This window comes from Girardinichthys multiradiatus, chromosome 6 (assembly GCF_021462225.1).
Source record: "Girardinichthys multiradiatus isolate DD_20200921_A chromosome 6, DD_fGirMul_XY1, whole genome shotgun sequence".
Classification (NCBI taxonomy): Eukaryota; Metazoa; Chordata; class Actinopteri; order Cyprinodontiformes; family Goodeidae; genus Girardinichthys; species Girardinichthys multiradiatus.
In genome coordinates this window covers 386,358-410,406 of record NC_061799.1, presented here as the reverse complement: position 1 = coordinate 410,406, position 24,049 = coordinate 386,358, and the positions used below count along the sequence as shown (strand labels likewise).

At 40.0% G+C, this 24,049-nt stretch overlaps 1 protein-coding gene across 1 annotated transcript; it reads left to right on the top strand.

Annotated features, from left to right (window-relative positions):
* Positions 1 to 10,963: 10,963 nt before the first annotated feature.
* On the top strand, positions 10,964 to 22,821 carry ttpa (tocopherol (alpha) transfer protein). The gene is made up of 5 exons (XM_047369002.1): positions 10,964 to 11,171; positions 14,846 to 14,999; positions 20,398 to 20,591; positions 20,744 to 20,854; positions 21,008 to 22,821. Exons 1-5 carry the CDS (start codon positions 10,992 to 10,994, stop codon positions 21,269 to 21,271), a joined length of 903 nt encoding a protein of 300 aa, XP_047224958.1. The 5' UTR covers positions 10,964 to 10,991; the 3' UTR covers positions 21,272 to 22,821.
* The last annotated feature ends 1,228 nt before the right edge of the window (positions 22,822 to 24,049 follow it).

Sequence of the window (24,049 nt, the reverse complement as noted above, 5' to 3'; positions counted from 1 at the left end):
TGTTGCTCAGTGGTCCAAAGTACTTTTTTCGGATGAAAGCAAATTCTGCATGTCATTCGGAAATCAAGGTGCCAGAGTCTGGAGGAAGACTGGGGAGAAGGAAATGCCAAAATGCCAGAAGTCCAGTGTCAAGTACCCACAATCAGTGATGGTCTGGGGTGCCGTGTCAGCTGCTGGTGTTGGTACACTGTGTTTTATCAAGGGCAGGGTCAATGCAGCTAGCTATCAGGAGATTTTGGAGCACTTCATGCTTCCATCTGCTGAAAAGCTTTATGGAGATGAAGATTTCATTTTTCAGCACGACCTGGCACCTGCTCACAGTGCCAAAACCACTGGTAAATGATTTACTGACCATGGTATCACTGTGCTCAATTGGCCTGCCAACTCTCCTGACCTGAACCCCATAGAGAATCTGTGGGATATTGTGAAGAGAACGTTGAGAGACTCAAGACCCAACACTCTGGATGAGCTAAAGGCCGCTATCGAAGCATCCTGGGCCTCCATAAGACCTCAGCAGTGCCACAGGCTGATTGCCTCCATGCCACGCCGCATTGAAGCAGTCATTTCTGCAAAAGGATTCCCGACCAAGTATTGAGTGCATAACTGTACATGAGTATTTGAAGGTTGACGTTTTTTGTATTAAAAACACTTTTCTTTTATTGGTCGGATGAAATATGCTAATTTTGTGAGATAGGAATTTTGGGTTTTCATGAGCTGTATGCCAAAATCATCCGTATTAAGACAATAAAAGACCTGAAATATTTCAGTTAGTGTGCAATGAATCGAAAATATATGAATATTAAATTTTCATCATTACATTATAGAAAATAATTAACTTTATCACAATATGCTAATTTTTTGAGAAGGACCTGTATAACAATAACTCTCAGGATTGTAGTTATTATTATAGAGTTACAGTACAAAGAATTAGCAAAAGGTTTCAGCATCAGTAAATTTGGATTCATATAAGAGAAAACTGTTGCTGTGCTTCTAAATACTTTGAGATTTTTTGGACTATGTGCACTCATCTTAAAAAGGATCCTGAAGATTATCATAACAACATTGATCAATTACAGCAATAAAAGATATGGTTGAGAAAACATATTCTGAAAAGAGATTGTTAAAAATTTCTTTTAATTCTTGAAGCTTCAAATTTGGCCATTTGTCTGTCTTTGATGTTTTGTCTTTGTTTTGATGGAATGAATGTTTGTTTATATGTTGCATGAAACAATAATCCATGTTTAGAATAATGTTTCTAAATCCAAGATTGATTAAAACTTTGAGTTTTCAGGAGAGTTAAGAAGCAGCTTGTTTCTGAGGTAGGTGCATGTTAACAGTTTTGTAGTTTAAGGTTCATTAAGATGGGTTGGAATGAAGAAACTGTGGATCCGCCCAGAAGCTGCCAATCAAAGGTTAGTTCTGCCTGACTCCGCCCACCTACCAGGTTGGTTCATACCTTTGCTGTCATGGAAACGCTCAGCACCTCCCTTCCTGAGTTTTAACACTGTTTAAGAGACAATAGAATCAAAATGCTTGTAGTGATTGTTGCCTTAAAAACATGTTTTTTTGTATAATAATTAAGGATGTAGCATGACTTTTAGATTTATGTGTTTTACTATTAAAAGGTTAATGAAATAGTTTAAACTAGTTTGAAGAATTAGTTTTGCATGCAGAATCATTGGTGATTTATTAGATTGGAAGTTTTCCTGGTGCCATTAAGCTAGCTGACAATTCAAGATATGCAAAAAGTAAGGAATATATTTTTGATAAAGAATCTGTTATGACTTTATACTTGGTGGGAATTATTTATGATATTCAATTTGTAGGGTTTATGCATCTGAATTACATTAGATGTCCATTAATCTAATACTCATCTTCATACAAGACAAATCAGGATGATATGTGACTAGTTTCTAAGTGAGACATTGATGAACTGAATAATTAAAGTTTGTGTTTAGTTGTTAATGGAACTGAATTGCAGTTAAAAACATCTGGATTTTCTTTATGTTGCTTTCGTTAAATTCATAATGACACATAGTTATGTCAGAATTAATTTCTTTGGTTCTATGTAATGTGATCTTGGTTACTAGAACATTTTTGTACAAACCTTTTGCTGGATTGTTGCATGGGTTGGACCCTGCGCCAGAAGAGGGGAATGTCAGAATAAAGCAACATGGGGTTCCAAAAGTTTTAGCACTCATGGAAAAAAGGGTAGCTCATACCTCCAGTGAGGACTTAGTGACAACGCGAGAGAGACGTTGTACATTGTTTTTAAATGGTGCATAGCTTCCTAAGACCACATTCCGAAAACCTCTCTGAATTTATGCTGTTGATTCTTTTGTGAAATTTTATATCTCCACAGATTAGACCATTTTTGAAATTCTTTTTGGGTATTCTGAAACTATGAAATATTTACGTGTAATCAGGCCTTCCTCAAACATCATGTCACATTTTTGATATTCAGAATATTTAGCTGATGGTTACTGCTAGTATATCAGGTGAAGTCAGAAGATCAATTCTTTGGATTTTGTTGGATGTTTTGATGAAGTTCATGTAGTTAAGCACTTAGGTTTGAGAATGGGACTTTGAATTGAAAATTAGCCAAGTGTTGTGAAGGTTCTACCTATTGTTCTCACTTATATGAGATTGAGACAAAGGACACAGGCAAATCTCAGTCCTTTTGAAGTGCTGTGTGGCAGGTCTCCTAATTTGGACATGGGGATATTGCCAAGATCATTTTCTTCCACATCTTTGTGTGAAGGTAGGATGTTGTTTTACTGTCAAAACCTGTCCACTGTGTTTTCTCAAGTTTCACAGACGGTGAAGGCTGCATTACCAGAAACAGCCACTTCCACCCTCCAGTCCTTTATTCCTGGCGACTGGATTCTGCTCAGAGAATTTAGGAGAAAACACTGGAAGTCCAGCGCTGGAATGGCCCATATCAGATCCTACTAGACACCCAGGAAAGCTGCAGGAAAGCTGCAGGAAAGCTCCAGCTCCTCCAGCTTCATCTGGCTTCCAGGACACAAGTCATCTTCTAACTGGATCATCCACGGCTGAAAGGTGTGAGGACAGCGGACTACCACAAGACAAAGAACTGTAAGCTGATCACTGGCGAGTGATTGAACAGGTGGTTGAAGAACACTGTTCTTACAAGGGCACAATAATCCCTTGGGCAGTGCAACGTTATTTCAGAATCTACTTAAGGCCATCGCATTGCCTGAAAGTTAGAAATCATAAGGTCATTTGCCTCACTGCACACACACCACAGTGAGAGATTCTTTCCTCCCACTTTGACAGCGAGACTGACTCTGAGGAGGAAATCTCGGATGCTTTTATCTAACTTTTATGGTTATTGCTTGATATTTATCATTATGGTATTATTACAAATTTGAATGTGTTCATTTCCACCGTTGTTTAGTTGGACTATGGAAGCCTAACTTCCAGCAGGTTAGAGTTCCTGTTTCTAAATATATTTTTCCTACAACCGCCCACCTGTACCAGACTAGTAACAGGGCAGCTTGAAGCCACTCAGGAGAGACAGCAGGATTTTTTGTTTTTTAAGTTGTGTTTATAATTTGTTTTCTTTGAAAAAAAAACTGTTTGCTTTCAGTACCAGAAGAAAGGACATTCCACTTCAAGGTCACGATGTAGTTAAATGGAAGATGGTCTGTTCTGATGCTAATGATTGGTATTGCAAATATTTTTTATAACTCTTGTGTTCATTTTGGGAAAGGTACAGCAAAGACAATGTGTGGTTAATCTGACTAATAATATTCATCAGCGGATTCGAAGAGAGATTCATCACTTTTCTGACTACTATGATCATACTGATAATGTTTGGTGGCAACTGATGCATCAAAACTGTGAGGAATTATACTGTAAGAAAAAGCAGAAATGTTAGTAGATTTTCTAGTGAGACTAATTTAACGTGTGCGTCTACAGGAACTCTTTATAGAATTTGGGGTATTAGAAATCCGATTAATGATCCAGATATTTGTATTACACAGGAGGAAAGTACACCTTATTTCCTTGGAAAGACGGAGGGTTGTAAAACTATTATACCAGTTTCATGTGCCTTGACCCACATTAATACATCTAGACCTTGTCCTGTCAGGACTGATCCTTATACTATTTCAGAATCTTTGGCTCCAGATCTCTTTGTGTTAACTCTTAATCTTACAGCCTTACCGGATGGAGGTTAATTGTATGGCATGGCAGGTAAATTAACCAGGGTTCTTGTTACTTTTCCTAGTAGAGATGGGTTTTTGTGTCCTAAGAACATGGGTTGGATGTGTGGAAATAGATCATATCTGTATCTGCCTGCTACTTGGTCTGGAGTATGTTATCTAGCTCACTTACTACCTACGGTCACAACTTATTCAATCAGCCTAAACTATTAGAACGATGAGTTTGCAAACTAGAATGGCTTTGGATTATCTGTTAGCTGAGGGTTTGGAATAATTTTCCTTTAGTTGTGATTATCTTGTAATCAGACGAAAGGAGTGTGATGGAAATTCTTGCAGTAAGCATTCCACAGTGTATGACGTTTGGGTTACCTCACTCTCCTGAACCTCTGTGTTATTGGAGAAAGCTGTAAAAGTCATTATCAGAGGTTTAATGGTTAAGGCCATTTTTCAGGGTGATGCCTTTGGGAGAGTAGATGGTTGTTCCTAGGTAACCTTGTCACCTTTGAACCCGAGAAGGGGTTAGGGTCGTAAAACACAGACTCTTTGCAGTTGAGATAACACTGTCTTGTTCTGGTATAAATACTGTGTGTAAATAGCGTTCGGGGCTCTGTTTCACTGACTAACCTCAGTGTCAGGGTCTTCAAACGCTGAATGCCTTTGAATAAAACTTATTGAGAAAAAGTCCGGATTTTCTCTTGTTATGAGTCAACTTCTACCCACTTTGATAAGAAAATTCCACAACACTGTAAAGACAACATGAGGTACCAACTGATTTTCAGACCTTAGATTCAGGAGGATCTGTACAGTTTTTGTCCTGGCAGTTGGACAGATCTTTACTCTTCCTGACTTGCTGAAGAGATCATGGAAGTTTGTTTGTCTTTTGTGGACCTGGAGAGGACCTAAGATCATGTTACTCAAGGTATTTTGATGCAGTATACATAAACAGGGTCTGGGTCATACCTTTTACAGAGTACAGGGTCTGGGCGGTGGTTAAGGGCTAACTGACGCTTGTATGCCCAAAGCAAAAGCTGTGCTTTCTCAACACAAATTCAGGTCTGTTTCAGAGTGCGGTTTGGACCAGGGCTGCCCTTTCTCACCAATCCTGTTTGGGGTGTTCATTTAAGATGAGTTCCAAAGGCTAATATCCACTTCTCCTTAACCTTATCAATTTATGTTTGATGTGATTTGCATCAAACTCACGTTGCTGCAGATCTGGAGTTTCCATAAAAACAAAGAAACATCTAAAAAGAAATGAAAGCGTGAATCAGAATCAGAATCAGAAAAGCTTTATTGCCAAGTACGTTTTTGGACATACAAGGAATTTGTTTTGGCGTAGTCAGTGCAATACAATACAAATTAAACAGTATAAACATATCTACAATATAATATAAATATAGCAGTACAACAGTGCAGGTGATCATTGTGCAAGTAAAGCAGGAGTCCATGCTGAGCGTTAGTGTAACGCATAGAGTTACAGGTTACAGGTGTCCTGTCAGCAAAAAAAGGGGGGGGGGAGAAAGGGAGAGTGTCAGGGTGGTTTCCGGGCTTTGTTAACCAGGCTGGTGGCAGATGGGAAAAAACTGTTCTTGTGGCGTGAGGTTTTGGTCCGGATGGACCGCAGCCTCCTGCCAGAGGGGAGAGTCTCAAAGAGTCTGTGACCGGGGTGGGAGGGATCAGCCAGAATCTTCCCTGCCCGCTTCAGGGTCCTGGAGGTGTACAGTTCCTGGAGCGACAGTAGACTGCAGCCAATCACCTTCTCAGCAGACCGAATGACACGCTGCAGCCTGCCCTTATCCTTGGCTGTAGCAGCGGCGTACCAGATGGTGATGGAGGAGGTGAGGATGGACTCAATGATGGCTGTGTAGAAGTGCACCATCATAGTCTTTGGCAGGTTGAATTTCTTCAGCTGCCGCAGGAAGAACATCCTCTGCTGGGCTTTCTTGATGAGGGAGCTGATGTTTGGCTCCCACTTGAGATCCTGGGAGATGATGGTTCCCAGGAAGCGGAAAGATTCCACAGTGTCAATTGTGGAGTCACAGAGGGTGATGGGGGCAGGTGGGGCTGGGTTCTGCCTGAAGTCCACAACTATCTCCACTGTCTTTAGAGCGTTGAGCTCAAGGTTCTTCTGGCTGCACCAGTCCAACAGATGGTCCACCTCCCATCTGTACGCAGACTCGTCACCATCAGAGATGAGTCCGATCAGGGTGGTGTCGTCCGCAAACTTCAGAAGCTTGACAGACTGGTGACTGGAGGTGCAGCTGTTGGTGTACAGGGAGAAGAGCAGAGGAGAGAGAACACAGCCTTGGGGGGAACCGGTGCTGATGGTCAGGGAGTCAGAGACGTGCTTCCCCAGCCTCAGGAAAGTACTTTACAAAATACGGCTGAACGATGCACATCATTCCTGTAAATTCAGTAGAACCAGCTCTAGATTTTTTTTTCATATTCAACAAAAAAAAAAAAAGATAAACTTTAGTTTTACAAATAGATAAAATAAAGTGCTATTACTGAATGGTGCTCAGTAACATGTAATGATGTAAAAAAGCGTCTGGAAAGAGGTGTTGTTTGTGGGACTTTTTCTCCACCTTTCAGCTTGACTCCTACTCCCTGTGCTGGCAGCATTTTTTGAAAAGCCCCAGGTTTCATAGAAGACCCAATTTAAATGACCTATCAATTAAAAGCCTTTGTTATTCAAAGCATTGGTAAATAACCTTTCTGAATCCTAAATGTATCCAGATGTTAATATCAGAAAATAAAAAGTTCAATTTGGTTTAGTTCTCATGCAGGCATTTACTGTAAAGACCAACAGGAGTCGCCAAATGATTGTAAAAGCTCAGATTCAGGAGGCAAAGTATGGTTTTTGTCCTGGCAGTACAACAATGAATCGGGTCTTCACCCTGAGCAACTTGCTGAATGGATCACGGGGGCTTGGCTGTCTTTAGAGCATCTGGCTAAGATGATGTCACTTGAGGTATTTTGTGGTGGTTCCTGACAGAGTAGGGGGTTCTGGGTGGTCGTTAAGGGCTAACCGATGCTTGCATACTCAAAGCAAAAGTTTTGTCCTCATTCTCAACACAAATTCCTGTTTCCCAGTGATGGGCTGTCCCTTGAGCTGTTTATGGACAGCATGTTTCAGAAATTTGTTATTGTGATTATTGTAATGCATCTTTCTCTTGTTGGCAAGGATTCCATCAATGAATTTGTGCTAAACAACGTAACACTTCCCATAAAAATGCTACTGAATTGTTCCACTATAATAGGAAGCCTGGGACCAAATCTGTACCCTGAGGGAACCCCTATGCTTCTTCCTTTAATTTGACAGCTTAACCCCAACACCTTCATTTTAATATCCCCAATCACGCTGTTGTGTCTTTCTTGAATTTCGGTTTCAGTTGAAGTCTGAAAACATGCTGCCTTAGTTAAATAATGCTCCAGCATCCCTGTCCTGTGTGGTGTGATGCTCTAGCATACACTATTTGATCACCAGCTAAGCCAGACTGCCACTGATATTATGTAGATGTAGGTCAAAACCATACATCAAACTACATGCATGTGCAACTATTACAGAATTTATGTGTCTCACTCAGATGTCACATCAATAGACAAATAATAAAAATACTTTCTAACATGGTATGCTGTGCAGATGCTTTCATTGCACTGATGTAGATTTGTTCACTTCCACATGTTAAATGTTTGGAGTATCTCTAAAGCCTAGCACACAGTGTGAGATTTCAACAATTATGCAGGAATTGGACGTACCACACTGTGTGAGCTTAATACAAAAAATTTTGATAGTAACTCCAGTCAAAGTACGATTAAAGATGCCAGACTGTGTGCCATCTTCCATCCTACTGCATCAGACCAGCAATGCATGAACAGCACGTTTTGGCTGTAAATGCTTAGAGTCAGACTCTGAAGACACAGAGGAAGATGAGGGAAATTAGACACCTGTGGAAGCGCTCATGGCTAGACAAAATGGGACAATTATCCAACAAAGCAATGTCACAGCCAAAATTACATGAAACTGTTTCAGGAGTGGACTTTGGTTCCCATGAGGACATCTGATCATGACCAGCGAAGTGTCTTATATGCACTGATAGGGACACCAGATGTAAATACAAACATCCTCTGTCCAGAAAAGTGGGGTTATGAGCAAAATAAATATGAGATGTTTTTCATGGATTTCTTTCTGAAAGAGTAGTTTCTGATTTCACTTTATAACAGGCAGATGGCGCTGAAAGGATAGAATTAAAATGCCAAGTGATAGTTGGCAGAATTGGGTTTTACATACAGACACATCTCAAAGTTTTAATATTGTGAAAAAGTTTATTATATTTTGTCACTCCTTTCAGAAAGTGAAACACATATAGTTTATAAATTCATTTTAGATAGAGTGAAATATTTCACGCCTTCTTTCTTATAACTGTTACTGACAAATAAATCCAAACTTCAGTGTCTCAAACAATTGGAATATTACATAAAAACAAGGACATTTTATACAAAAATGTCAAGCTTCTGAAAACTATGTTTATTTCTATTCACTTACTACTTGGTCTGGGCTCCTTTTGCATAAATGATTGCATTAATGTAACATGGCATGGCAGCAGTGAACCTGAGGTTCTACTGAGGTGAAATGGAAACCCAGATTGCTTTGATAGCTGCCTTCAGGTCATCATTGCCTTCATCAAGTCCTCTTGACAATACTCCATAGATTTTCTATGGGGTTATGACTCCAGCCTCAGTCCACTCTTTGTGAAGGTCCCCCAGAATTCTTAAATTGATTTTGTCTGATAATCCTCTTAACGTTGCAGTTATCCCTGTTGCTGCCACACCTTTTCCTCCCACACTTTTTCCTTCCACTCAACTTTCGATGAAAATGCTTGGATACAGCATTCTGTGAACAACCAGCTTTTTTAGCAATAACTCCTTTTGTGGCTTATCCTCCATGTGGATGGTGTCAATGACTGTCTTCTGGACATCTGTCCAGTCGGCAGTCTTCCCCATGACTGTGTAGCCTACTGACCCAGACTGAGAGACCATTTAGAGCCTCAGGAAACCTTTGCAGATGTTTTGAGTTTGCTTTTTTACAATTTTGTAATTTTCTGCAACACTGGGATTTTGATTGTTTGGTTCTGTTAGCCAGAATCATCAAAATTACAAGAAATAAAGCCTTGAATTTTTATTTTATTTTATGTATAATGAATCTATTCAACATATGAGTTTTACTTTCTGAAATGTGTGATAACAAATATTTAAATCTTTCACTTTTTAAGATAACTGTGACTGACAGTAACTTATCAAACATTCTAAAAATATTTTTACATTTTAAAATTAAAGATATCACTTCTCAGTATGTCTTCACATATTAAAATGAAGCAAATATTTTCAGTTCCTGTTATGTCTGGATTACTTCTGATATGAAGTACAGTCAGTAGTGTCCTCAAGGCAGATAGCGTAGAATACTTAGGATACAAACTGAATGTTTCCACAAAGCACGTTCTATCATATCAATATTCTTCTCAAAAACACACAAAGCCTTAAAACAACTTCAGAAACAAAATTAATTTAACCATACACTAATTTGATTTCGATAATCTCCACTAAGCTTGCAAAGACGAAACATCAAACCTTGTTCCCTTTGTTTTAAAACACTGGTTTTTGCTGGGCAATTCTTCGTTTCTTATGTTTTTGTGAATTTTCAGCACCACTGAATAAAATTTGACTTTCCCATCAAACTGTTGTGACAACTAATGCTGAGGAAGTAAAACAAAAACTTCAAAGTGTTCCATTTGCTCCAAAATGTGAAATGCTGCTTTTCTATTGTTGCTTCTGTATAGGAAATCTAGTAATTAATAAAATATCCACAGCCAGATTATTACCTATATAATGTATGTATTTCTCTGTTTAAGTGACATATAGGAAGTTAGTTACACTGGTAGTAAACCAGTGGAAGATTTGGGCCAATTTACAAGGGATGGTAAAGTGCAGTTGTGGGTTAGACGTTTCGATCCTGTGATAGATTTCAGTCTCCAAAAAATGCATTTTTAAAAGACTAATATGGAAATTAAAACACATTTTCATCAATTAAAATTCCAAATATTCTTAACACAACTCATAACATTAATATTCATACCACTATTGAATTGGGATACCTCGTGTGGACATAATAGCAGAGGAAACTACAGGGACTTCCTTTTTGTTTGAAAACAACATACCTTTAGTTTTTCTGCATTTAATCCCAATTAAATTTGGAACAAATGTAAGTGATTAATGTTAAATGCAACCAGCAGACAATCAAACAGAAAACTGTTTCTGTGACGATAAATAACTGTTATCAGACATAGACATAGAGATGTTAGAATACAGGGTCCAGCGGTCTACGGGAACGACACATCTAGGACACAGGACAAACAACCATGTACACCTAAGGGCAATTTGGAGAGACCAATTCACCTAACAATCATGTTTTGGACTGTAGGAGGAAGCTGGAGTACCCATCAGCCCATCAGTATATGTATGACGGGAAATATTCTAAAACTTCTTAAAGTTTATTCAGTTTATAATGTGGTGAAACATGTTTGTTGTTAAACCGAGTTCATAACTTGGAGCTTGAAACAAACCAGAAAAAGTATGAAAGAAAAACTAAAAGTTAAATTCCTTGATTACAGTAAACAAGAGCACACCGACTCACACAATCCCGCCCACCCCGTCCCTGCCCTCTGCGGGTCAGACCGGCCCCTTTTGCCGGTTTCTAGAACCCTTCAGAGGAGCTCAGCAGCAACAGAAACCCGACCTGAGTGCGATATGAACGGTTCTCAGCTCACAGAGCTCCCGGACGACTCCGAGCATCTGAGGCCGTACTTGGTGAACCTCAGGCGGGCAGCCCTGCAGGCCGATGAGCTCTCCGCTGTGGGAACCTTCTCCGACTGCTTTCTCATCAGGTTCCTCCGCGCCAGAGACTTCGACCTGGCGCTCTCTCTGAAGGTACAGGACCAATGCATTCATTCCCAGCTGGAAAATACTAATTCGGTCGGTTATTTGGGAAAGTTTCAGGGTTGCTGTCTTTGTTTTTAGCACTAAAGTTACAAGTGAGTCCAAATATTTTCAATTATTAAAAACTGTTGACAAGGATATTACGTTTTAAACTGCAGTCCATTTTATACATAAAGTGCCAAAGGTTTAAAGTTTGAGACCAAAACAGTTTAGAAGTTAGACAATGGAACTAGTTGTGTTGCTACAAAAATTATGTGTGGAGCTTTAATTTCTATCATATCACGGATCAGTCGAACCAAGGTTTAATGGAGCAGAATTTAATTTGAGAACCAACAAGTCCAGTTAAGTCCAGTCTCCACAGCATCACTGTTATTTCCTTTATAATATTCAGACCTGATAAATTGTGAATTTTCCATAGCTTGTTTTATAGTTAACTATGAGCTGGGAATAAATGGCCTAGCTACATTTATTTACCTAGCCCCTTCATAATGCGATTCACAAAGATAGAGTATAAAAATAGAACATTAAAAATAATATGGGTAATTGCAAACTAATCAGATATATTTTAAAAGGTCTTGGTTATAAGCAGGATTGAATAAGAATGTTAAAGCTGTCTCATCTTTTCAGTGCCAGACCTTTGCCCATCAACAGTTCAATTCAATTCAGTTTATTTATATAGCGCCAATTCACAACATGTCGTCTCCAGGCACTTCACAAAGTCAGGTTCATACATTCCTATTAATCGTAACCATTGAACAGTTCAGTCAGATTCAGTTATTTATTCAAATTGGATAAAAAGTTTTTCTATCTAAGGAAACCCAGCAGATTGCATCCAGTCAGTGACTTGCAGCATTCACTCCTCCTGGATGAGCATGTAGAGACAGTGGACAGTCACTGGTGTTGACTCTGCAGCAATCCCTCATACTGAGCATGCATGTAGCGACAGTGGAGAGGAAAAACTCCCTTTTAACAGGAAGAAACCTCCAGCAGAACCAGAACCAGGCTCAGTGTGAGCGGCCATCTGCCACGACCGACTGGAGGTTTGAGAGAACAGAGCAGAGACACAAAGAGAACAAAGAAGTACTGAACCAGGAGTCCTTTCTATGGGAAGGAAAAGTAAATATTAATGGATGTAGCTCCTTTAGTCGTTTCATCTAGAAAGAAAGAACAGATAAACTCTGAGCCAGTTTTCAAGGTTAGAGTCTGAAAGAGAGCACATAGAGTTAGTTACAGTAGAAGCTCAGTCAGTAGCCATGTCTAGGAGAGAGAAAGGGTTAAACACTAAAAGACAGGGCTATGTGGATCATCGGTAGAGGGTGAGCATTAAGTTGTTGCCAGCAGAAGCTCGGACGATGCCCCTCTCCAGAAAGGTGTCACAGATAGACACAGAGTCAGGCCAGGTGTAGCTTCTAGGAAGAGAAAAGAGAGAGAACATAAAGTTTAAAAACTGAAATACCAGCAAATAATGCAAAATTTGAGAGTAGTATGAGAATGTAGCGAAGAGGGTGAAAGTGGTCATTATGTCCTCCAGCAGCCTAAACCTATAGCAGCATAACTACACAGATAGTTTCAGTTTATTTATTTATATATTTACAACAATGTCGTCTCAGTTGTTGTGCATTTGATTTTCTTAGCTGTGTAAATGAGGCTTTTATTTGTTTTATTTGTAGGTTTTTTCATATATTTAGTCATTATAAATATACAAAATAAGCAAAGAATGTTTAAGTATTTTAGTACTACGCAACACCATGAAAAGATCAACAAGAAAACATTTAAGTAAAAAAAAAAATCAGATTTAATAATTGTCCGGTTAAGTCAGACACCATCAACAGAGAGAAATATTCCAATGAAAAGAGAGACAATGTGCTTGAAATGTAAGGATGAACATCTGTCTTATTCACAGCACAGAAAAGATGTCAATTACGGCTGCTAAAGCCAGATAGTGCTACACCTGTTAGAAGCTTATACGATAATGAAATTGTTGCTTAATCATGGAATGATATATCAGTTGTGCTAAATCTTGATTTTCTTCCCTCTTTTGATGCCTCCACCTCTCTCTGGGACCTTTAGCATCTTGGGCAGCATCATCTGTGTCAGGTGTAAGTAGAGGTTGGCAGAGCATTCAGAAATTATATTCTAGTAAGAGTAGCGTTATATTTTTAAAAGTACTCATCCTACTAATTCTTCAAGTAAGACTTAAAAAATGTTTGGTAAAATGACTACTCAAGTACCGAGTAACTTTTACAAATAACAAATTGAAGGCCACCAGTGCCGGAAAAATAATCTCAAAAACAAAGATATTAAACAGTCTGAATTCTGCAGTAATATTGTTTGGTTTAATATTTAACACACAAAAAAGATGAGCTGTGACAACCATTCTATATAATTATGTAAAACACATAAAGCTTAAACAAACAACATTGTTGACTACTTTCGCAAGTCCAGCTGTTGATTTAGCAACATTTCAGAATTCCGGTGAAAAATAAATTACTCCCTAAAAAAACATGATATCTAGAAATCTGGCTTAGTTTGACTCTGTTTTCTTTTTACTCTGTATACTAAGAGAACCATTACTTGTTTATTTGGAAACAGACCACCCTAAAGTGTGAACAGACTGAAAAATACTGATGTCTGACAAACAACTGAGCTGCATAGACTGAAAAGCAGTGTGAGCCCAGCCAAGTGGGTCAGGGCTCTGCAATTGTGACATAACTAGTCTAACTTTACCACAGAAATAGCTGTTACAATAATTTGACTTTTTTCTATTGTTGTTTTTTATTGTTTATAAACGCTGAAAGCTCAGGTTCGGTTCACCTTTGTTTCTCCACTGCAGAGTTTAGTGATAGCTTGGAGTCCTCTTCTTTTGTTTCGGTGTCACTTTTTAAAGTTGCACTACTACACATCGCAGTGCGCCCTTAGCTCATATATATTATATATATATATATCCTATATATATATATATATATATAGGATATATATATATATATATATATCCTATATATATATATATATATATATATATATATATATATATATATATATATATATTATATATATATATAATACATATATAGGGGGCTGCACGGTGGCGCAGTTGGTAGCACTGTTGCCTTGCAGCAACAAGGTTCAATTCCCAGCCGGGGGTCTTTCTGCATGGAGTTTGCATGTTCTCCCCGTGCATGTGTGGGTTCTCACCGGGTACTCCGGCTTCCTCCCACAGTCCAAAGACATGCCTGTTAGGTTAATTGGTCACTCTAAATTGCCCTTAGGTGTATGAATGAGTGTGTGCATGGTTGTTTGTGTGTTGCCCTGTGATGGACTGGTGACCTGTCCAGGGTGTACCCGGCCTCTCGCCCATAGACTGCTGGAGATAGGCACCAGCTCCCCCGCGACCCACTATGGAATAAGTGGTAGAAACTGACTGACTATATATATATATTCAATAAATTAGAATTTTATTGAAAAGTTCACTTATTTCAGTAACTCAATACACTAAAGAAAGGTAGAAAGGTACTTTAATCTGAAAAACAAGTCTCATCAAAATGTATATTGTAATTTATTGAATATCATTGTATATACTGTATATCAAATTGACTTTCCAGTCAAATGCAGAGATCATGTATGGGACAGCACAGCTGTAAGAATTCTTTAACATGTTGTTTCAGCTCTTGCTGAACTACCTGCACTGGAGGAAGGAGAGTCCTGAGATCAGCACATGCCTGTCTCCTTTATCTGTGTTTGGCCTCCTCAAAACATCATACCATGCTGTTCTCCCACAACGGGATCGCGCTGGCAGCAGGGTGCTTATCTACAGGATTGGTGTGTATAGCTGTGTGTTTGTGTTTGTGCATGCTGTGTTAAAGCTCTGCAGACATGAGGTAGGTGACACTATTACCTTGAAGAATGCAGTAGCTTCCAAAAATATTTACAATCTTATTTTATTTATTTATTTACATTTTATCACATTATGAGCAGAAGCTTCGACATTTGTTATTGGGATTTTATAATATACCAACCAAACATATTGCCTCACTATAAAGTACAAGGATGGTTTTCCGAACTGTTTTATGAATAAAGATCTTCCCTGTCCATTCTGAAGAAAAGCATCCCCTGCGCATGATTCTATCAAAACAGTCACAATCCTTCTGTTTTATTTAAAACTTTTGACTCTGTTCTAAATGCTCCACATAGTGGTTGTATGGAGACTTCACCTGCTGTATGTGAAAGCTTTTTACACATATTTGTTGAAAAAGTCACTTCTATGAGGGCCCAGATCATACCCTCTATTTATGACCCTTCAGTTTTTGTGCCTTGTTCTGCTGTTTTCCACAGCTTTGAATGTGTGACCTTGCAATCTTTGCAGGAGGTGATTAGTCACTTAAGGCCAACTGGTTCTCTGGATGATGCTATTCCACCTAGATTATTCAACGATGTTTTTCTTACTATAGGTCCTTCAGTCCTTGCCCTTGTAAATAGCAACTTGTGTTCAGGTGTTGTTCCTGAGAATTTGAAACATGCAGTTGTCCAGCCTCCAATTAAGAAACCAACTTTGGATCCTGCTGTTACCTTTCCTTTAAAACATTTTTGAGAAGGTAGTCTATAATCAGTTGATGGACTATCTCATTGAACAAAATATTTTAGAGGTTTTTCAGTCTGGTTTTAAAACATTTCATAGCACGCAGTCAGCTATTTAAAAAATTTTTAATGATATATTTTTAGCAACTGACTCTGGTGACTATGTTGTCCTGGTGCTGTTAGATTTATCAGCTGCTTTTGACACAGTCAACCACAGACTTTTACTCTCCCATTTGGAACATTGGGTGGGCATAGGTCATATAGCTTTGAATTATTGGTTTAAATCTTATTTGGCCAAGCGTACGTTTGTGTATTTCTGGATGGCCATATGTCCTCCTCTGCTCCACTGTGGTGTCCCACAGGGCTCGGTTCTAGGCCCTCTCCTTTTGCTGTTGTACCTCCTTCCTCTTGGCTCTATTCTTAGGAAATATGAGATATCCTTTCATTGCTACGCGGATGACACACAGATTTATGTACTGCTAAAGAAGGCAGACTCCTGGCTCAGTAGGAAGAGTAGTTGTCTTGCAATCAGAAGGTTGTGGGTTCAATTCCAGCTTCCTCCTGCCATATGTCAATGTGCCCCTGTGCAACCTCAAGTTGCCTACTGATCTGCGTATCAGTGTATGAATGTGTGAGCGTTAGTGAGTGCGATTGGATGAATGTGGCTCTAGTGTAAAGTGCTTTGAGCAGTCTGTATGACTGGAAAAGCACTATATAAGTTCAGTCCATTTACTCTGCCTCTCTTCAGTCTCTGTTTTTATGTCTGGAAGATTTGAAGACCTGGATGGCACTAAACATCTTAAAACTTAATGAAGATAAGACAAAGGTAATGTTTTTTGGCAGATCCAGTGAAGATTCCCTGACCGATGTTGGCTCCTTGGCCAAGTATGTCAAGCTGGTCATTACAAATTTAGGGGTCAAGATGGATGCTGGTCTTAAGCTTGAATTTCACATTAGAGCTGTTGTAAAGTCCAGTTTTTACACTTAAGGCAGCTAGCCAAAGTAAAACCTATTCTTTCTAGACAGCACTTTGAAACTGTTATTCATGCATTTGTGACCACACGGCTAGACTACTGTAATGCACTTTATATAGGAGTTGGTAATTCGTGCATTTCCCAGCTTCAGAGGGTACAAAATGTCTTTTATCAGGTACTTGGAAATTTCGCCATATTTCCCCTGTTTTAGCTTCTTTACACTGGTTGCCAGTACATTTTAGGATTCATTTTAAAATCCTTTTAGTTTGCTTTTAGAGCTCTTAATGGCCTTGCCCCTCCCTATTTGTCTGAGCTGTTACATCTTTACACACCCTCAGGTCAGCTGACCAGTTGTTCCTGATGGTGCCAAAGACAAAGCGGAAGCTCAGAGGGGACCGTGCTTTTTCTGTAGCAGCCTCAAAGCCATGGAATGACCATCCTTTGGGCATAAGACAGGCCTCTTAACTTGCTGTTTTTAAATCCCTTCTTAAGAGCCTCTCTTTTCTTTGGCTTTTGGCACAATCTGAGATGTTTGACTTTGTTTTATTGTGTTTATATTTTATTTATTTTATTACTGCTTTTATATTTCACCTTCTCTACTTTATGACTATTGTATTTTATGAGTGTTTTTGGTCTTGTGGGTGTTTAAAGTGCTTTATAAATAAAGCTGGTATGGTATGGTATGGTATGGTATGGTATGGTATGGTATGGTATGGTATGATTCAATTCAATTCAATTCAATTCAAAGATACTTTATTGATCCTCGAGGGGAAATTAGAATTCCAGTACAACCCATCCAAACATACATCATGACACAAGACAAGGGGGGGACGGGTCACCGAGGCTTTGCTGCCCACTTACAGGTGCTGCCCTTGTTAGATGAGAAAAGAGACCACATTAGGTAAGTAGAGGAAAAAAATCATATTTCACACTTTATCCTTAGCAGGATACAGTTTGAGATTGCAAAAAACCTCAGAACAAAGAAGCAACAAATTGACCAAACAACATCATGCCGGGAACGGTGAAGGTGGTGTGAGGGGTGCATATGTTTATCTTGAGCATGTGTGTGTGTGTGCGAGTGAGTGTGTGCAAGTAAGTCCATGAAGCACTGTCCCAGAGGCCATTGTCCTTGATGGTTCGTTGGAATGTACATCAAACGGCCAAGTTCTGAGCAGGTCCACAGATGTCCTCAGGGAAGGGAGGGGGGCAGAGGGAGCAGAGCGTCATGTTTACATAACTTCCAGGAGAAGTTGAAGATAGCCAGCCATCAAGGCCGTGCAGGGGAGCCAGATTCAGAAAAACAATAATTATTTGGGTTAGGCTGACTCTTAATTTTTCGTCAGCCTTGAGAGTCTCGCTGGTGCTTCTCAATGGGGAATCCAAACAGTCAAATTCCTGGTCTTTCGCCCGATCTGAGCGAACAACATTCTCCAAGATTTATCCCATTTCACCCCTGAGTCCAGGAACCGCAACCTGCCTGCGATCCTAAGGATCACATCCAGTCTGCGATTCAGCTCACGTAACATCTCAGTCTGTTGCAGACTGAGACAGAGTGTTGATCGCCCTGAAGATCCCATCACACATACCAGGCAGCCTCACAGTTGCCAGAACAGCTGCTGACATTCTGTGAATCTCTCGATATGCCAGGTAACCGCTGGCTCCAAAAAGCAGAAATCCTGATATCAAACATCCAATTATATACATATCTTTCACATCCTCGACTGACATTATCGACAAACACAGAATCCTCCACTTCTGCCAGGAGTCCATTGTGTATCTAGAGAAAAATGTCCAGTCCGGACAAGTTGGGCTCTCCTTCACCCTGTCTTCTCGTCGAGAAAATTTGATCAGTTGCATTGAGAGACCAGCTGACCAAATCCATAACTACGAATTTGGAAGATATGCAAGAAGAGGCTCCAAAAAGAAGACAAGACACAGAGCTGAAGCAGGGCAGATATGGGAGGGGTGCGGGAGACAGAGAAAAAGTGTCCTCCAGAAAGAGTTGATGCTGCAACCACCATGTTACCAGGCAGATCTTGTGTTCTGGGTGATGTGTAATATTTATTTTCCATAACAAAAGTTTTGCACAAAGGCCAAATGGTAAAATTCTGGTCTGATCTGACTAAAGCACCCCTTCCACATGTTTGTGGTGTCACCTACATATCTTCTGGCAAACATGGCTTTCTTTCAAGTAAGGTTTTTTTTCCTGTCACTCTTCTTCCGTCTTCTGTCACACATCCGCTTCTATAAAGCCTGGATTGGTAGAGTTCACAACTAATAGCTGTTAACAGATATTTTGTGTCAGGTGATTTTGTTTTTGTGAAATCACCCAGGGTATGAGGCATAAAGATGTCACACTGGCCTGACTTTGGAAACCAGCAAGTACCTGATGACAACTACACAGATCATAAAGGTTCTGGTTCCATATGACAGACCACACCGAAGAAGGATCATTTCACAACCTGATGATATCTGCGCCTGCCATCCGTTTTTTAACATGTGTTATTCCACAATGTAATTGAGCTGTGCTATTGGTTCTCTGTCCCATTGCATTAACATTCGAGACCTGTTGTTGGACTGAAGCTACAACTGTGTGGGATGTTGTTGTTGGTGTGGTGAGAGGACCCAACGCAGGCAGGGAAAGCAAAACCAAAGAAGATAAAAAATAATGTTTTAATGAAAACTGAGTCCAAGTTGGAAATTTAATGAAAATAAGGTTAACACAAGTAACCAGGACCTCAATAGGATCTTGCAAAGACATGTCTATGCAAGATCAGTGGCCAGGCTGATCCGTGGCCAGGCTGGTGGCCAGGCTGATCCGCAGTCAGGCTGATCCTTGACCAGGCTGAGCCTTGACCAGGCTGATCCGTGGCCAGGCTGATCCGTGGCCAGGCTGATCCTTGACAAGGCTGATCCGTGGCCAGGCTGATTCGTGGCCAGGCTGGTGGCCAGGCTGATCCGCGGTCGGGCTGATCCCTGACCAGGCTGATCCGTGGCCAGGCTGATCCTTGACCAGGCTGATCCTTGACCAGGCTGATCCGTGGCCAGGCTGATCCCTGATCTTAGCAAACAAACATTTGTGGGAGCAGCTCAGATGTACACTGTGATCAAGTGCTTATCTGACTGACCTCAAAGAGCAAGTTACAACATATGCAGTTTCTTGGCATTCAAACAACAATTCTGAGTGCTACTCTGCCGGACAGGACAAGGTTAAAACAAATAAAATAAAATACAACATTTTCAGTCCAACCTGTTACAGGAGAGGACTAACAGGATGTAGCATGTGTCCAACTTCAAGGGGCGCCACTACCTACTGACATTGGACCAGTTAAGGAATGTTTGTTTAAGGCAGCATGGTACAACAGCACAAATATCAGCCAGGGCCATTTAGTGTGAGATACACCTCATACACCCACAGAGTCCTCTGTGGGTGTATGAGGTGTATCTCACAAGAGGTTTCTTCAGCTACACCAACTTCCTCGCACTCTTCAAAATAATGCATGTTAGGTTTTTGTCCACTCTCTTTTGTCATTAGGTGAGTGTATGTACGCATGTTTTTGTGCCTTTGTGTTGATATGTGATGGACTGGTGAACTGTCCAGGGTGTACCCAGCCTCTCATCTATTGGCATTAAGGTTTATCCAAAATCCTACTGTGTCCTTTCTACAGGGCAATGGAACCCAAAAGACTGGTCAGCCCTCCAGGTGTTCAGGGTCAGCCTGATGACATCGGAAATCATCTCCAGGGAGACAGAAACCCAGAGGCGAGGTGTTAAGGCAGTATTTGACCTAAAGGGGTGGAGTTTAGGCCATGCCCTGCAGATTAACCCTTCCCTCGCCAGAAAGATATCCTCTGTGCTTTCGGTATGAACGTGACATGGGATGAAAATGACATCCAAGACTCAATTCTAACCTTTCTATCCTTTCCTGTTGAACAAATTAAACACATAAATAATACTGGATTAACAATATTATTGTGTGCAACACTTAATGTGATTCTATATTCCTTTGTTCAGGACTCCTTTCCACTAAAAGTGAGAGGAATTCATCTGGTCAATGAGCCAATGTTCTTCCGTCCAGTGTTTGCAATGATTCGGCCCTTTTTGCCAGATAAGATCAAGCAGAGGGTGAGACTCATCATCATATTTCTCTTTCACACAATGATTTACTATACCACATGCAGCAAAGAACTATTTTCTTATGTTCTGGTTTACACACAAATATCTGCTGTGGATGTCTCCTGAGGTTTATGGTAAAACAATATGTTTTCTCTGTTGTAGGTCCATATGCACGGTACAGACTTTCACCACACTTTAAGTGACTTCTTCTTGCCAGATGTTTTGCCTCCAGAGTATGGAGGAAATGGTTCAGGAATAGAAGATGTCTGTCATGCTTGGACCCAGGAACTGCTTCAATCTGAGAACCTCCTGAAGAAGATTGCTTCTCACCCAACAGGAGACACTTCCACAAGTGCTGGAGATGCCTTGATTTCAGAGGAAAATGAGACAAAGCAACTCACTGAAGGACGATGTTTGGGACCATGATACCTTGGAATAGATACAACCAGCAAAAAACAGTAGGCTGCACAGGTTGCTGATTGAATGATAACCGCTGTCTGTACATGACAAACAACGGTGCTGCCTCATACCTTTCACCACCGAACAATCTGAGTGATGGTGCGTTTTTAGTGAAGTTTACCTTTAAGTTAAGAGCCCTTCTTGTTACATTATTAGTTCAAATTCTGATCGAAAGGATGAAGTTGCAGCAGATTAAATCAGATGCACACACTGGCTCAACATCAACACAACGATGCTGATGTTAGGATGTGTATACATTGCAATTGCAATCATAACCCTATTTTGCAATAATATTACCAACTAAAGATTTGTTACTTATCATGCAGCACTAATAGAGACAGATGCCCTTCTTTTTATTTCTGCACACAAAACTGTGCATTTGTGAGTTCTTTTTTTTAGCATTAGAGTACATTAGAAACAGAGAAAAACCTGTAGACAAGTATGGACTATCATTTTACACGTGTTACACATTCTTCAAAGCAGGGCTTCTGCTTTGTGAAATTCTTACTCTATGTTTTCCTCCAAATATCTTTTTCTCTCATTGCCACGAACATAACATTATATGTTGTCTCAAGAGCTTCATTTATCATCAAACACCTAATACTAATACAAAACGAAAGTTCCCAAAAGAGTTATGCACAGCAGGTAAGACATTACCTGCTCATAACCTCTCAACAGAACCCTAGTTTGAAAATTTAAAACCTGTGATTGTGAGTTCAGAGTTTTACATTTTAGGTGTTGGTAATGATGTTCATCTCTAATTTCACACAGGGACATAAAAGCCAAAATGTTTTGATTTTTCCCTGATTGTTGCTGGGTATTATGAAAATGTCAATGTGATATATATTATTAGACTTAGTTTTGATACTTTATATTTTATATCAATTGTTTTTTATTCTTGCGTCTTTTGGTTGCCACTGGGTAAGATCCTTCACATTTGTGTTCCATCTTTTTCTACAGGGAAGTTTTAAAGGTATGAAAGTGGGGTCCAAACTATTTCCCAGCAACATGTTTTCAGACAATTTAATTTCTCAATCAGACATATGTCATCAAACTGTCAGCCTTGTTAAATTCACATCCCTACTGTTTGCAGAGCATTTGAAAAATTGTGTTCATTTTAATTTAATTACATTGTGCATTGTATGGAATCTAAAATTAAGTTAGTTGTTTTTCTACATCCTGACTCTTTATTCCGGGTACTTATAACTATGTTTTGGAGCAATATCAATCACGTACAAACTACTTAAATGTACCTTCATGCTATAATGTGTTTGTAACTGCAACAGTTTCTGTATATAAGCTGTATTTTGATTAACTTTAACTTTATTTTTGATTTTAACAAATAGAATTAGTAGATCAAATTAATTTAAAATCTTAAGTTAAGGTATCTGTTGATAGTAATTTCAGAATCAGCTTTATTGCCAAGTTCGTACATACAAACAAAGAATTTGACTCCGGTACACTTCTTCAATGGGTTCAGTTCAGAAACAAGCTTCACATCCTCCTCTCCTGCTCACAGCCAAACAGACATTCCACCTTCCTTTGACCCACAGGACCCACAGCTGTCCAGTAACATCTCACATTTTTTATCTTCCACCTCAGCCCTAGACCCTTCTGCTTCTACATGTTTGCCTTCAACCATATCAGAAGATGCTGATGCTTCCTTTGCCTCCTCCTTCCACCTGTGTGTCTCAAGATGTCAGGTGAAGAGGCAACTGGAGAGACTGAATCGGAATAAGGCTGCAGGTTCAGATCATGTCAGCCCTAGAGTCCCGAAGGCCTGTGCAGAGCAGCTCTGTGAGATTCTGCAGCACCTCTTCAACCTTAGCCTGGCCCAGAAGAAGGTTCCGGTGTTGTGGAAGACCTCCTGTCTTGTTCCGGTATCAAAGAAAACTCACCCATCAGTCCTCAATGACTATAGACCTGTTGCCATGACATCTCACATCATGAAGGTCCTAGAGAGACTCCTGTTGGCCCACCTAAGTAAGCAAACAGTAAACCATCAGGATCTCCTTCAGTTTGCTTATCGCTGTGGAGTTGGAGTTGAAGATGCCATCATACACCTGCTTCAACAAACCCACTGTCATCTGGACAAAGCCAGCAGCACTATGAGGATCATGTTCTTTGATTTCTCCAGAACATTTAATACAATCCAACCTGATTTGCTTTGTCAGAAACTCCAGAAGACTCAGGTGGAGGCCTCAACAATCTCCTGGATCAAAGACTACCTGACAAACAGACCACAGTTTGTGAGACTGAAGGGTTGTGAGTCTAACCAGGTAGTCAGCAGCACAGGAGCACCACAGGGGACTGTACTCTCACCATTCCTTTTCAATCTGTACACCTCAGACTTCCAGTACAAGACAGACTCCTGTCATCTACAGAAATACTCAGATGATTCTGCAGTCGTGGGGTGGATCAGAGATGGACAAGAAGCTGAGTACAGGAAGGTGGTGGACCGCTTTATGGCCTGGTGTGGAAACAATCATCTCATTTTGAACATGACTAAAACAAAGGAGATGATTGTAGATTTTAAGAGAAACAGGAATAAGTCAAAAACTATTTCTATCATGGAAGAAGAAATGGAGGTGGTGGAGGAGTATAAATACCTCGGTGTTCACCTGGACAACAGACTAGAGTGGAGATGCAACTGTGAAGCCATCGACAAGAAGGGACAGAGCAGACTGTTCTTCTTGAGGGAGCTTAGGTCCTTTGGTGTTTGCAGCAAGATGCTGTATATCTTCT